This window comes from Neolamprologus multifasciatus, chromosome 23, assembly GCF_963576455.1.
Source record: "Neolamprologus multifasciatus chromosome 23, fNeoMul1.2, whole genome shotgun sequence".
NCBI classification, from domain to species: Eukaryota; Metazoa; Chordata; class Actinopteri; order Cichliformes; family Cichlidae; genus Neolamprologus; species Neolamprologus multifasciatus.
In genome coordinates, this window is record NC_140460.1 from 7,982,110 (window position 1) to 7,994,507 (window position 12,398).

Below are 12,398 nucleotides of genomic sequence, written 5' to 3' on the forward strand. Positions count from 1 at the left end.
GAACAAAGGGGAAGATATTCTAAGAACATTCATTATCTCTAAAGAATTTATCTGCATCCATGATTTATGCTAATCTCTGACCATGTGTTCAAGGCTTAAATTCCTTTATCAACTAAAAATAGACTATCCTTCACTTGCCACCAGCCTAAAGATATTAATAATGTGCAAAAAAAAGAGGCAGATACTAAAGTGAAGGATCATGTGAAACTGTGAAAGGAAACAGAGCGGTACAGAACCAATCCGGATTGAATACAAAGGCTGCTGTCTCAGATAGTTATTCCCTCTGGGACATACCGCATATCTTCCACAAGAAGGAAACATTAATGACATGTCCAAAAGACGACGCTGCTACAATAATGATACTAGAGGGTGTGGTAGTCTGCTTTTAGATCCACTGATGGAAAGAATCTTTATCTGAAGCAGATGACAAAGATTGTGATAACTCCTGGTAGGTATGCCATCATAATCAATCATTTCATCTCATTATCCCATCTCTCCACACCCCTCTTTTACCTCTTCTGTTGCTGCCAAAGTCCTCAGGTAGGTAACTCTAACATACCGAGCTAATGTCGCGTTGCATGCGGTGTATGATGCACGTTGCACTGGAATGTAGAGCGATTCAGAAATTGCATGTAGTCTAATATTCCCGCGATCGTGCCTGACTGCTATTATGCGCTTTCTCTAATTCTCAGAATATCAACCAATTAGAAATTTTTGGAGACATGTCTACGCCTCCTGACATCACCTCTCCATCTGTGAGTAGCCGTCATACATACACAGTCTGTGATTTACATCTTTTAAAATAATACCGGCATCTCCACTGAGTTGTCTCCTTTTCGTTGTCCGCCTGACCTCCGACCACAACCCGCACAGACTCCCGCCTCTCCAGCCAACACCCTGGACCCCTCACAGGGCTTGCAGCCTCCCACGGAACTGTTTGCTCCCTTCAATCCTGCGTCTGTGCCCTCAGGTAAGACCTTGTTTACGTTCTGCTTAAATACAAGGCTGCCAAAAGCCAGTGGGTAACAAGCTCAGCGGGAGAGACATGAAGGCAACCTGGAGACTAAGAAGATTCAGATGCAGGGGGCATCTGAAGAAGAGAAGAAAAAGGGTTGTGCTGAAATAAATATAGAGCGATGGAGTAGAAGCGAAATGTAGACGAGAGAAAGAGGAGAAAAGGGGGCATTGGTTGTGTGTTGAATATGAAAAGCATTATTATCCCGCTGCCTCAGATGCTGCTGATTTACTTGTGGCTGAGCCAACTGCGTCAGACGGGGGGAAGTAATAAAACATGCCGCGATGATTGTAGTGAAGACTTCTTTGTGCACAGAGCTACTGTGTATTTAGAAATTGGTATAAAGGTTTTGCATCTCTTTATTCACTCCCCTCATCACCTCTGCTTGCCTCCTCTTTTCCGTTCTCTGTGCATGTTTCAGAGCGGCCAAGGTTAAATGTCAACTTTCTCCGCTGTAGTTAGCAAGCCGAGACTAGAACCAGGAGACCAGTGAGTGTGAAATACGAAACAGCTTTTACTGATGAGTCTGAGTGATTTTAATGAGTGTGTTGAGTTCTACCTTTTCATAATGACTCTGCCTCATTCTGGAGGTAATTATAATAGTTCACCATGACCATTAAGAGACACTGCATTAGCCGCGGGCAAAAGTAGGGCAGCACTCTCTGGTGATGCATGTGCAGGTTTGTGTGTGGAAAAGCAGGCTATGCACTGTGGATATTCTAATCACTTTCTCTTTTGTCTTCTTTTCTTACTCTTTTAAAATGGCGCAGAAAAAAAATGAAATAACTTCTCTCAATCCACTCACAACCAGGTTATGTGACGATGGGAGCAGTACCTCCTGGCCACTGGTCCCAGCAGGCTTTTGCTGCCCAGACTCCGCTGGCCTTCGGGGTCCAATCTCCTCTAGGCCCGGTAGCCCAGGTGCTGCCAGGTGGCCAGCCTCTCATCTGGGGCCAGGCCAACATCTTCCCTGCCACCCAGCAGCAGTGGGCAGCCATGGCAGCAGGAGCCTTTCCCCCCACAGCCTACCTCCCAGCCCAGCCTGTGGGCACCCTGCCCGCCGCCATGTTCCAGACTCTCACCCCCGTCACGACTGTGACTCCAGCCGGCGAGAGCCATTCGAGCACCGGAGCCAGCGCTTCAGCTCCTTCCCCTTCAGCATCTTCGAGTCCACAGCATGGGGAGAGAGGAAAGAAGATGGGAAAGGAGATGTTCAAGGTGGGGAACTGATGAATACAGAGCAGATTTTTACAAATAGTCTTCATAGTCCCATTCAAAATAAAGACTAAATATTCGTTTTTGCTCCTTGAATAATTAATCACAGTTAATTTTCTAATTTAAGTATTTTGTTAGAGTTGCACTATGTCTGGGACCAGTTTTTAATTGGTTGAGTAAGTCTGAAACAAGCCTTAGGGTGCAAAGAGTCATAAAAGTGGGACATGTAAGTACAAATGGACAGTCATACATATTTGGGTTGTATTTGATCATTTTAGCTATGTTGAGCAAATTAGTCTCATTTAACCCTTTAAAGCAGCGGTCTCCAACCTTTTTTGCACCACAGACCGGTTTATGCCCGACAATATTTTCACGGACCGGCCTTTAAGGTGTCGCGGATAAATACAACAAAATAAAACTAGTACCGGTACCGAAAAAAAGAATATTTATTCATAACACACGTGAAAAGACCCAGAAAAAACCGAATTAACGATCAAAACGATAACAAAATAACGCTGAAAACCGATAAAAACCCTGAAACCCATACATTTCACACCTGAGCCTCAACTCTCGCGGCCCGGTACCAAACGACTCACGGACCGGTACCGGTCCGAGGCCCGGGGGTTGGGGACCGCTGATTTAAAGGCTTCCAAAAAATTACATTTTTGGAAATACATTTTGATTCACATAGTTAGGCCACATACAAACACATCAAAAATGCTCTTTTTCATTAGGTTTAGGATTCAACTAATCTGTAGTGTAAATACATACATATTCATATCAGAATTTTTCACTTGTAAAATCTCGTCTATGAGAGAACCTATTTCCCCAGTCTGGTGGTGTTTTCATCAATAAAAAGGCTGCAAAACAGGCAGTGATTTGTACAGTAACCTGAAACAAAGGTCACTAATTGATTGTCCACACTTTCAATGTTAACCTTGCTGACCAGTCTCTGTCTTCCTTTAGGATTTCCAGCTGGCGAAGCCTCCGGCCATGCCTTCGAAGAAGGCTGATCAGCCCAGTTTAACAGGAACCTCAGAGGCGTTCAGCACTTACTTCAGCCGTGTGGGCACTGCGCAGGACACAGATGACTGTGACGACTTTGACATTTCTCAGATGAATCTGACACCGGTCACCTCCACAACACCATCCACCAACTCCCGTGAGCGCTCTCTCCGTGTCTGCCTGTGCTGTGTAACACGCTTTTTCTCTTATCGCCATCCAGCGTGTAGTTACGCCTTAATTGTTCTGTCCTCTTCTGCAGCACCCACCCCAGCTCCCAGGCAGAGTTCTCCCTCGAAATCCTCAGCCTCTCACGTCAGTGACCCCCCCACCGACGCCACAGACCCCCCCACGGACGACTCATTTGGCGAGGCGGAGGGCAGTCCCAGTCGCAGTGGAGAGGAAGATGCTGTAAGTGTGGTGTGGTTTGGTGTGTGAGAAATTTTTGGAGTAAGCCAATTGTGTGCGCCTTTTTAATAAGTCACTTCTTATGCTGCTATAACCTGCACAGCTTGTTGAGATCTGCTGATAAATAGCCTTTGTGGCCGTGTTGGCGGGCCAGGTAATCACTCTCGCTGATTAGGGGGCCGACGCTGTTGTGTCCTTTAGTGTGAGAGTGTGTGTTGGTGTTTGTGTCAGTGCATATGAAAATGTGCACGTCCAGTGTGGGTTAAAAATGAGCAGTAGCATGCATGAGTATTGGGTTGAGTGTGTGCATGGTCAACACAGCGTTAAATTAGCTGGTGAAATTGTCAGAGACATCATTAAGCTGTTATTAATACCAGCAAGGTAGCATCCATACATCACTACTTCTATGTGGACAGACTCATCTGTGGGGAGATATAGGAAGCGTAGTGCCCCAATTCTTCTTCCAGGGGCAATTAATATTTATTTTACCTGCAGCACCTTAATCTGGGGCAGAAAAATGGGTGAAATTAAGGAGGAGTGAGAAGATGGAGAGAAAATAGAAAGATAAAACGAAAGAAAATGGGGAAAGGAAGGATAGAACGTCAGATTCTTAGGAAGTGCCTTTGACCAAAGTCCTTGTAGAATCTGTGACCTTCTAAGAAGCAAGACTTTTCCAGTTCTTTCCCTGCCATTTTCTTCCTGTCTTCCAATTACTCTTTTTTGTTTCTTTCAAGCTTGCTTCTCTCCTCCCTCTCGTCCTTCACTCCCCAGGCGTGAAACATTAGTTTTATGCCTCCAATCCAGCTATTATTGAAAAAATAGAGGACTTTCACACTGCTGAAAATGTCACCAGCCCTGAATAACACACAGAAGCTTTGACCAACCCAAAGACATGTGCATTGGTGGCGGCACTGAGTGAGTGCGGCGAAAAGGTTACAAAAAAAAAAAAAAAAAGCGAGAGGACTGGAAAGATGGAGCAAACGCAGAAAAACAACCTCCCACCCTTTTGTGGGTTGAGGTGCAAAAAGCAGAAGTGTTTTAGGGAAAAAAGCAGTGGATCAATAGAAGTAACTCCACAAAGGTTTTCATAACACGCCACTGTAAATGAGTGCATGTTTACTGTTTGTGTGTATTTGCAAAGAAGTTTCTATAAAAAGAAAAGCTGTGATGGGCTGTGGTTTTCTACTCTAAGTGTCTGTGTTTCTCCTTTAGAGCATTAACAGCTTTACTCTTTGCTTCCTGTTTGCTCTGTTCTTGTAGTTTATCAATCAAGCCTTCTGTCCTTCAGATTTATTCTTCTCTGTCTGTTTTCCCTTTATTTCCTTCTTATACTCTTCCATGGACCCTCCTTTCCACCCTTTCCTCTTCCTTCCTTTCCACCCTTTCCTCTTCCTTCCTTTCCACCCTTTCCTCTTCCTTCCTTTCCGTCTTCCACTCTTTAGGCATGTGGTTCTGGGTCGCCCTGCCCCAGCGAGACAGCAGAACCCAGCCCAGATCAGGCCAGTCCAGAGGCTGGGAGCTAGATAGCAGCAGGGCAAGGTAGGTATCAATACCTCTCCTTCCCCTCTTAACTCCTTCAACTCTCTGCATGTATCTCTTCTTCTCATTTACTGTTGCACCTCCCTTACATAAGTGTGTTGCATCTTTCTGTTTTTGTTTTTTTTTGCATCAGTGGTTACATTTTCACTGTTTTACCTGTTTTCATTGCCTCGTTGACACAAGTTCAAAGGATGGCACACGTGTGGTTTGGTTTTAATGCTTTATCATGTGTGGGAATTTTTTTGTTTTGTAAGTATCTGTTGATGATGAAGGTGTTGTGCATGTGTGACTTTTTGGAAACAGTGTGTGACAAGTTCATCACGCAACATCACTTTGGCCATAGTGCTGTCATTGTGTTCTGTCATTCTGATGTGCACCTAAATCACGCTCAGTTCTCTAAATAGCACACGTCTCACTTGGAAATTCAATAGTGTGTGACAGCCAATCAGAAACTGTGCACTTCAGTGAGCAGGATGTCTTTTGGGATTTGTGTGCAATATGCTGATCTCAGTTGTTCGGCTTAATTTGATCAGGATGTACGCTCACATTTTTATGCATTATATACAGTGTGCAATGTCACTTAAGCACCAGGCACCAATGTTAAACGTTGAGCGATATAGACAGGCAGTCACTGATGACGGGCATGTTTTCACACTTTTTGCACTTTGTTCTACAGTGAAATTCACAACTTTCATAAGCTTGAACGTTCTATGAGAAGCATGTCAATATGCGGTTTGCCTATTCAATGATACACACACAAACACACACACACACACTCCAAGAAAAAGAGCCATTTTGATCCCTGCCTCCCTACCCGGTGTCCTCTCCCACACAATTCCCGACTGTGGCTCCTTAATGATAGCTGCTGGCACTCACACCAGAAAAAAAATGTGATGGTTTTGTTTTCATCAGCTAATACTGGAGCGCCAAGATTAATGACTGCCCCGATATAATTGGCATTAATTAAAACCCAAGGAGCCTTCAAGTCCTTCCCCACTCCGGGAGAGGAGGAGGGGGGCAAAGCAGCTTCCCTCCCCTGTTGGCCTTGCTCCTCATTCAGACGCTATGAAAGCTGCGTGGCAGCAGGTGGATGTGGCACTTAAGTACGAGAACGAATTTTAGAGTACTGAGCAGGAAATCTGGTTATGATCTAGCAGTTATGGCCAGAAGCTTCGAGTCTGTCCTCTGTAGTAGGTGGACTGCTTTGGTCCTGGTCCAATTACGCTGTTCCCATATGGTGTTTACTTGCTCAGTCACATCGGCTTTAGACATCTTCCCAAACACACACACCTGTGCAGTAGTCCCGGCTATTCCCTGGACAAGCACACCTGTGATCGATACTGTCGCCACCTGTGCTCATATTGGAGCCAAAAATATGCGTGTGCTTGTGTGAGTGTGTTGCTGCTGGCCATGACCGCCTGTCCTGTCCTCCCCCTCCCACTGCGTGTCTCCAACAGACATGTGTTCAGGCTAGTGGGAGTGTAAGTGTTTTTTCTGGGGTGATTTCATCATGTCCAGTGAACGCTCCCGAGTCTCAGCCATGAAATGGCCTGCTTCCACGGTTCACCGACCAATCTCACATTGCTCCCCCTGCCGAGGGCCTACCACACGCATGCACATAAATGTCCACACATGTACCAGCCAGGCCGGATATTCTGGCCTCGAGGCTGCTGCCACGCCAGCAAATCACTCATACCTCCACCGAGGACTTGTACTCGCTCTCTCGGCTGGGGATGAAGGAGCTGAAGCCGCCTCAGATGGCAGTGCCTGTTAGATGATGCAGGGTGACACCGCTGGGCTGTGGCTCTGGTGCATTGGCTGAGCAGTATGTGCTTGCTGTCACTGCTTGTCTCAGCCTCTTTGTCACCTTTCTCGGGGCTGCTGGCAGCTACTTTCTGCTGACTGTCTGGCCTTGGCCAGCCCTGCAGTTACAGCTTTGTATGCCAAAGACCAAAGCCTTAACTAAAGCAGCCCTCCCAGCATCAACCCAAGTATTCTTTTTTTTAGATGAAAGCTGTTGCAGATTGTGCATTATGGAAGTTTAAGCACAATTAGAAGTGAGAGGTTCAATCATTTGTTGCTTATCTATAAAATGTCAAACAGCATATTCAAAAAAACAAAAACATAATGGTTTTCCAGAGCCCAGTTTAACATATTTTAATGACTTCTTTTTATCTAGCTGAGCCTCCAAAACAGAACAGCCCAACATTGAGTCATACTGTGACAGAGACGCACCTAACTACGAGCAGTTTGCTCAACTAAACCTTCTTCTAATAGGGGAGCTGTGGGCAGACCCCAAACTCTAAATGAGTTCTCTGCTCTGGAGAAGTCTCCCAGAATATAATAGGAAAGTCAGTAGCCTCCAATCAAGTTGTCTGCATGGCAGATTGAGTGGCTGGCTATAATTATGTGTACAATAATAACGACCCCATTGTGAGTGACTGCGGCAGGGTTGGTGCTTTGACTGCAGGGTGTTCCATCATCCACTGTTGTCTTCCAGCTCAGCTGGAGAGAAATGCAGACATGATGACTCATAACTGGTTTTTCAAGGCACTACCTCTGATTCTTGCTGGTCCCGGAGGGAGTTTGAGGTGGGAGAAAATATGCATTTACATGGACACTGTGATAACAACACACGAACACGCATGCAGGCACGCGCACACAAATGGCTTTGAGAGTGATGGACCTATGAACGGCCTAAGAGGTAAGAGGAAAAGTGACCGAAGGTCTCCTTCAATGCAGTGTGCTACTGCCACCTGGTGGTGATGTTAGTTATAGGAACTTGCAAACCACTGCAAAACTAGAGCTAACTTGTCAGGGCTTGCAGGTTGGTGATACTTGCAGTTCAGTCAGTTGAGAGAATGAATCATAAATCCGGGCACTCCCTTTTTATTATGTAACACTCAGATGAAACACAGAGGCCAGACACTGACATTACAGATATAGCGAGCCTTTGAAAAAAAACAAAGGAAAGTAAAAATGTGGTAATTTCTTTTTTCTTTCATCGACAGAAGAGGAAGGACCCTCTCTATGCCCAGATTAACAAAGGGAAGAAATAAAGAGACACACAGGAAGACAGACCTGACCAGCACTGAGAGAACAGGAGGAGAACCCTTAACCTCTGTTTGTGTGAGTGCGTGTGTGCGTGCATGTCTGGCACATCCCCGCCTGGCCAAGCCCTTCTTCTTCTCCTTCTCCTTCAGCTAACAACCTCCCAGGAGGAGCTTCCACACTCCCACAGTCCTCCTCCTCCTCCTCCTCCTGTCTGCAGTCTTTCCTCCTCCTGAGAGGGGAGAGCCCTCTTGGTCATTCACTCCAGGCAGGAAGGGATATCAATCACTGAGACGGATCCAGTTCTCCCTCCACTGCGCAGTCTTCTCCTCTCCTCTCCTCCCTTCTCCCTGTGGCGACTCACACCCAGCCTTACAGATAGAACCTGCTCCTCCCCTCTCTGCCCCCCCTCCGTTCCCTTCCTCCTCCTTTGCTCTCTTTCCTCTGCCTCCTGTGTCTGGCCAGAGACTGTGCTGCCAAGAAGGGACTGAATCATGCCGTGCCTCCCCGTCTCTGACACTCCCTCACACACGCACGCTCATCGGGATTAGAACGATCACCTTTTGTTTTAATGGACAGAATCTGCATCTGTAGCGAGGAGATCCCATAGGAGGAGCTAGACTATTAATGGGCCTATCAGGGATGGCCCGTTACTGGGATCACTGCTCCTGATTGCTTGGCTGGTTCGGGGAGTTTAACCCCATCCTTGTGAGTGTCTGCTGGATCACTATGCAGAAACAGACTCTCTGGGAGCTACTCACACACCAACGACATACATCTTGCACACAGGAATCAGCTTACATACTCTCACACATGCAAACACATACACACAGTCCACCTTCTCTGACATGCATACACGCAGTAATTTGCCAAACGTCTCTCCTCGCAGACAGACTCATACAGAGGCCAGAGGACCAGACATGCTGAAGAAAAGACACTGAGAGGGAAGTGTTGCAAGTTAAACAGATTCTGTGATTGAACTGTTCATTCTCTATAGCTTTTGTACAATACTGATTAAAAAAAGAAGAAGAAATTGAAAAATTTGAATTTTTATTTTATAAGTCAATCAAGCCGCTGGGGTCAGCTCTATAGGAGATATAGAGTCAACATGGCTTTAAGGCATCTGATTGTTGGTTTGCCAAACTCATTTTGTAAATAATGATAACAACCATTTTGTCCACTGGACTTCTGTGCCATAAAATAGGAAGGCTTCAGTTATGCAACTCTTGACGTTAACCCAAGCAATACCAACATATGTTTTCTTTTTCCTGTTGTCCGTTTCATTCGCCTCACCCCCCTCTTTTGTGCATAGATGTTGTGAACCATTAATTACTCTGGTTCCAGCCCTAAAGCCTGCACCGTGCCCCGCCTTGTCTTCTTGAGTTCCCACCCAAAAACACTATATCGCGGCCCTGAGCTTTTGTATCACAAGATTATCATTTTTATGTTGCAGGCAACAGTCAGGGTCTCACTCGCTCACCGTAGCCCAGACTGCTCCTCTCCTCCATCCCATTCTCCCAGACTAGTCTCAAAGATAACAGCGACGCTCTGCCCATCTGTCTGTCTGTTGGTCAGGTGCCAAACTGCTGCTGTCTGAGTGTGGACTGCAGCATCCTCTGCTACAACTACATCAACTGTGATGCCAATGACTCCCTATTTTATGGCCAGAGTCCCCATATCATTCGAGAACTCTTTTGGACTATGAAGCTGATTAACTTTAAAACTTTGAGAACTAGATGATGAGCAAAGACGTTGAATTAAAAAGGGAAACGTTGCCGTTTGAGTACATAACATTTCTAGACCTATTTTAACTTTACCTCAGCTAACAGTTTCTTAATGTAAATTGACACATTATTTTTATCTTTATGAATATGACATTCTACAGTGGGTTTTTAGATGATTTTTTTGGTTCTATCTTGATTTACGTATTCCACCATGTATTACTGTTACAAATAAACACATCCCAAATGACTAATACGTGTGTTTATGCCTCTGCTTTTGTGTGCGAGCAAGAAAGAGTGAGCCTAATGGTGTGTGCCTAGCAGAGGTGACCCCCCCACCACCGCCGCCACCACCTCCACCATCACACCACAGCATTTTGCAATAATTTAACACTGCTTTAATGACCTGTCACATTCTGCTACACTCTATTGCAAGCTGTCATAAGCTTTATTAGCAAGCAACCGCAAAACAAGAACTCCAACCTTCCTACTCTTGTTCTGTTTCTCACTTTCTACCCACAGAAAGGGTTCAGACATGAGTACACCCTTAATGCACTGTTCTGTAAATTCAATTGAACTACAACTTCACACATTTTAAATGAACCATTTTACACACAAAAATGCTCTCACTGTGCTATTTGGTTGTGGGATTAGTTTCAATTTGAAGTGACAGGTATTTGAGATGCTTATCTGTAGGATTTCTGACACCTATAACCTGTGAATGCAGGTGAATGGAATTTTCTTGTTATTCTTTAACCATTAAAAAATTATATCTGACAGCTTTTGTCTTCCCTCAAACAGTGTCCTGGGTACTCTATAATCTATAAACCCTACTGTGTGCAGCTTTTTTGAGAACATTTCACCTGTGAAAGCTGTCAAAACTGACATCTGCAAATTGTCCAAGATGAGCAGCAGACTGTGCTGGAAAGATGAGCAGCAGTTTGACCATCTTTATGTATTTTTCAAGAGAGCACCACAGCTATAGTCTTCTCCATAGAAACCAAAAAGTTGCAGACATGTTTAAAGGCAGATGCTACAGGTTAATAGTAAACAAAAAACTGAAACCATCAAGACAACAACTGTTTTGAGCCTTATCTTTAACTATCAAATGTATCAGCTATCTAAATATGTTCTAATTTGCCTTTTGAAATTTGTACACTGGATGACGCCAGTTTAAAGTTTGCATATCAGTGTGAAATGTCTTGATGCATTTTCAATCATCCAGGAGATCAGTGTGAAATGTTTTTACAGATCTGATTTTGAGTAGCTCATTTTTTCTTCTTGAGAAAATTTTGTCAACAGATAAGATTTTCAACATGCTTCTAGGAATAGAATGCACCATGAATCACATACTCAAAGTTTTTTGAATGAAGGATGCGGTAAAAACCTTCCACATACAGATGGTAAAAACTTAGATCTTTCCCTGAAAAAAAAAAGAAATTGCATTAAAAGGTATCCAATGTAAAATTGCAAAAACAAAAATCGTTTTTAGTTTACAAGATCACCTACAATCATTCAATTCTTCTGTAATGCAAATTTTCTGGAATGTTTTATTTAAATATGCAAATACAATCAGCTTAAACATGCACCAGTTATAATACATTTCGAAGGACAAGGCCGCAAAATAAAGACTTCATTCTGTTATTTATAGAATGAAGAATATTATTTATCCACTAGATTGAGCGAAGACATGCTATGTACACCAAACAGCTTGAAATCTACACTCATCGACCACTTCTTTAATTAAACCTGTTCAACTAATAGTTAACACACAGAGCTAATCAGGGACATTGTATAAGCTGACTCCTTTTAGACACGTAGACATGATCAAGATGACCTGAAGTTCAAAAAAAAGCATCTGAAAGGAAGAAAGATGATTTAAGTGAACGTGGCAAACTGCTGCTCTACAGGGATTTTACCCCTCACAACAATGTCTAGGGTTTACAGAGCAATGGCCCAAAAAGGAGAAAATATCCAGTAAGCAAAATGCCTTGTTGATCAGAGGAGAATGGCCAGACTGCTTTGAGCTAAAAGGAAAAGAACATAACTCCCTTTACAACCAGGGTATGCAGAGGAGCATCTCTGAACACAATGCACCTTGAAACACTACAGCAGTAGTGGCACCACGTACAGGAAATTTAGGCTACATCACCAAAGTTGGACAATGGATGATTGAAAAAACATTGCCTGGACTGATGAGTCTGGATTTCTGCAACAACAAACAGCATCAAAAATAGATTTCTCCTGCCTTGCAACAACAGTTCAGGGCGGTGTTGGTATAATGGTGTGTGGGATATCAGCATTGTTTAAAAACTACAGTACAATCTGAGTACTGTTGTTGTCCAACCCTTTATGACCACAGTGTGCCCACCTTCTGATGGCTGCTCCCATTAGGAATGCACCATGTCACGAACCTCAAATCATCTCAAAGTGGTTTCTTAAATAGA

At 44.2% G+C, this 12,398-nt stretch overlaps 1 protein-coding gene across 9 annotated transcripts in view; it reads left to right on the top strand.

Annotated features, from left to right (window-relative positions):
- Positions 1-11,567, top strand: part of dab1a (DAB adaptor protein 1a) — a 233,661-nt gene extending 222,094 nt beyond the window's left edge. For 8 of the 9 annotated variants that reach the window (XM_085152585.1, XM_085152584.1, XM_085152587.1 and 5 more), the window contains 6 exons: positions 693-755; positions 874-970; positions 1,827-2,233; positions 3,197-3,392; positions 3,495-3,643; positions 5,083-11,567. In XM_085152585.1, the coding sequence (XP_085008711.1) occupies positions 693-755; positions 874-970; positions 1,827-2,233; positions 3,197-3,392; positions 3,495-3,643; positions 5,083-5,163 (993 nt within the window). In that variant the 3' untranslated portion in view covers positions 5,164-11,567. The remainder of the gene's footprint in view (positions 1-692; positions 756-873; positions 971-1,826; positions 2,234-3,196; positions 3,393-3,494; positions 3,644-5,082) is intronic. The other variant, XM_085152580.1, reaches the window with a different exon arrangement.
- Positions 11,568-12,398: the final 831 nt, after the last annotated feature.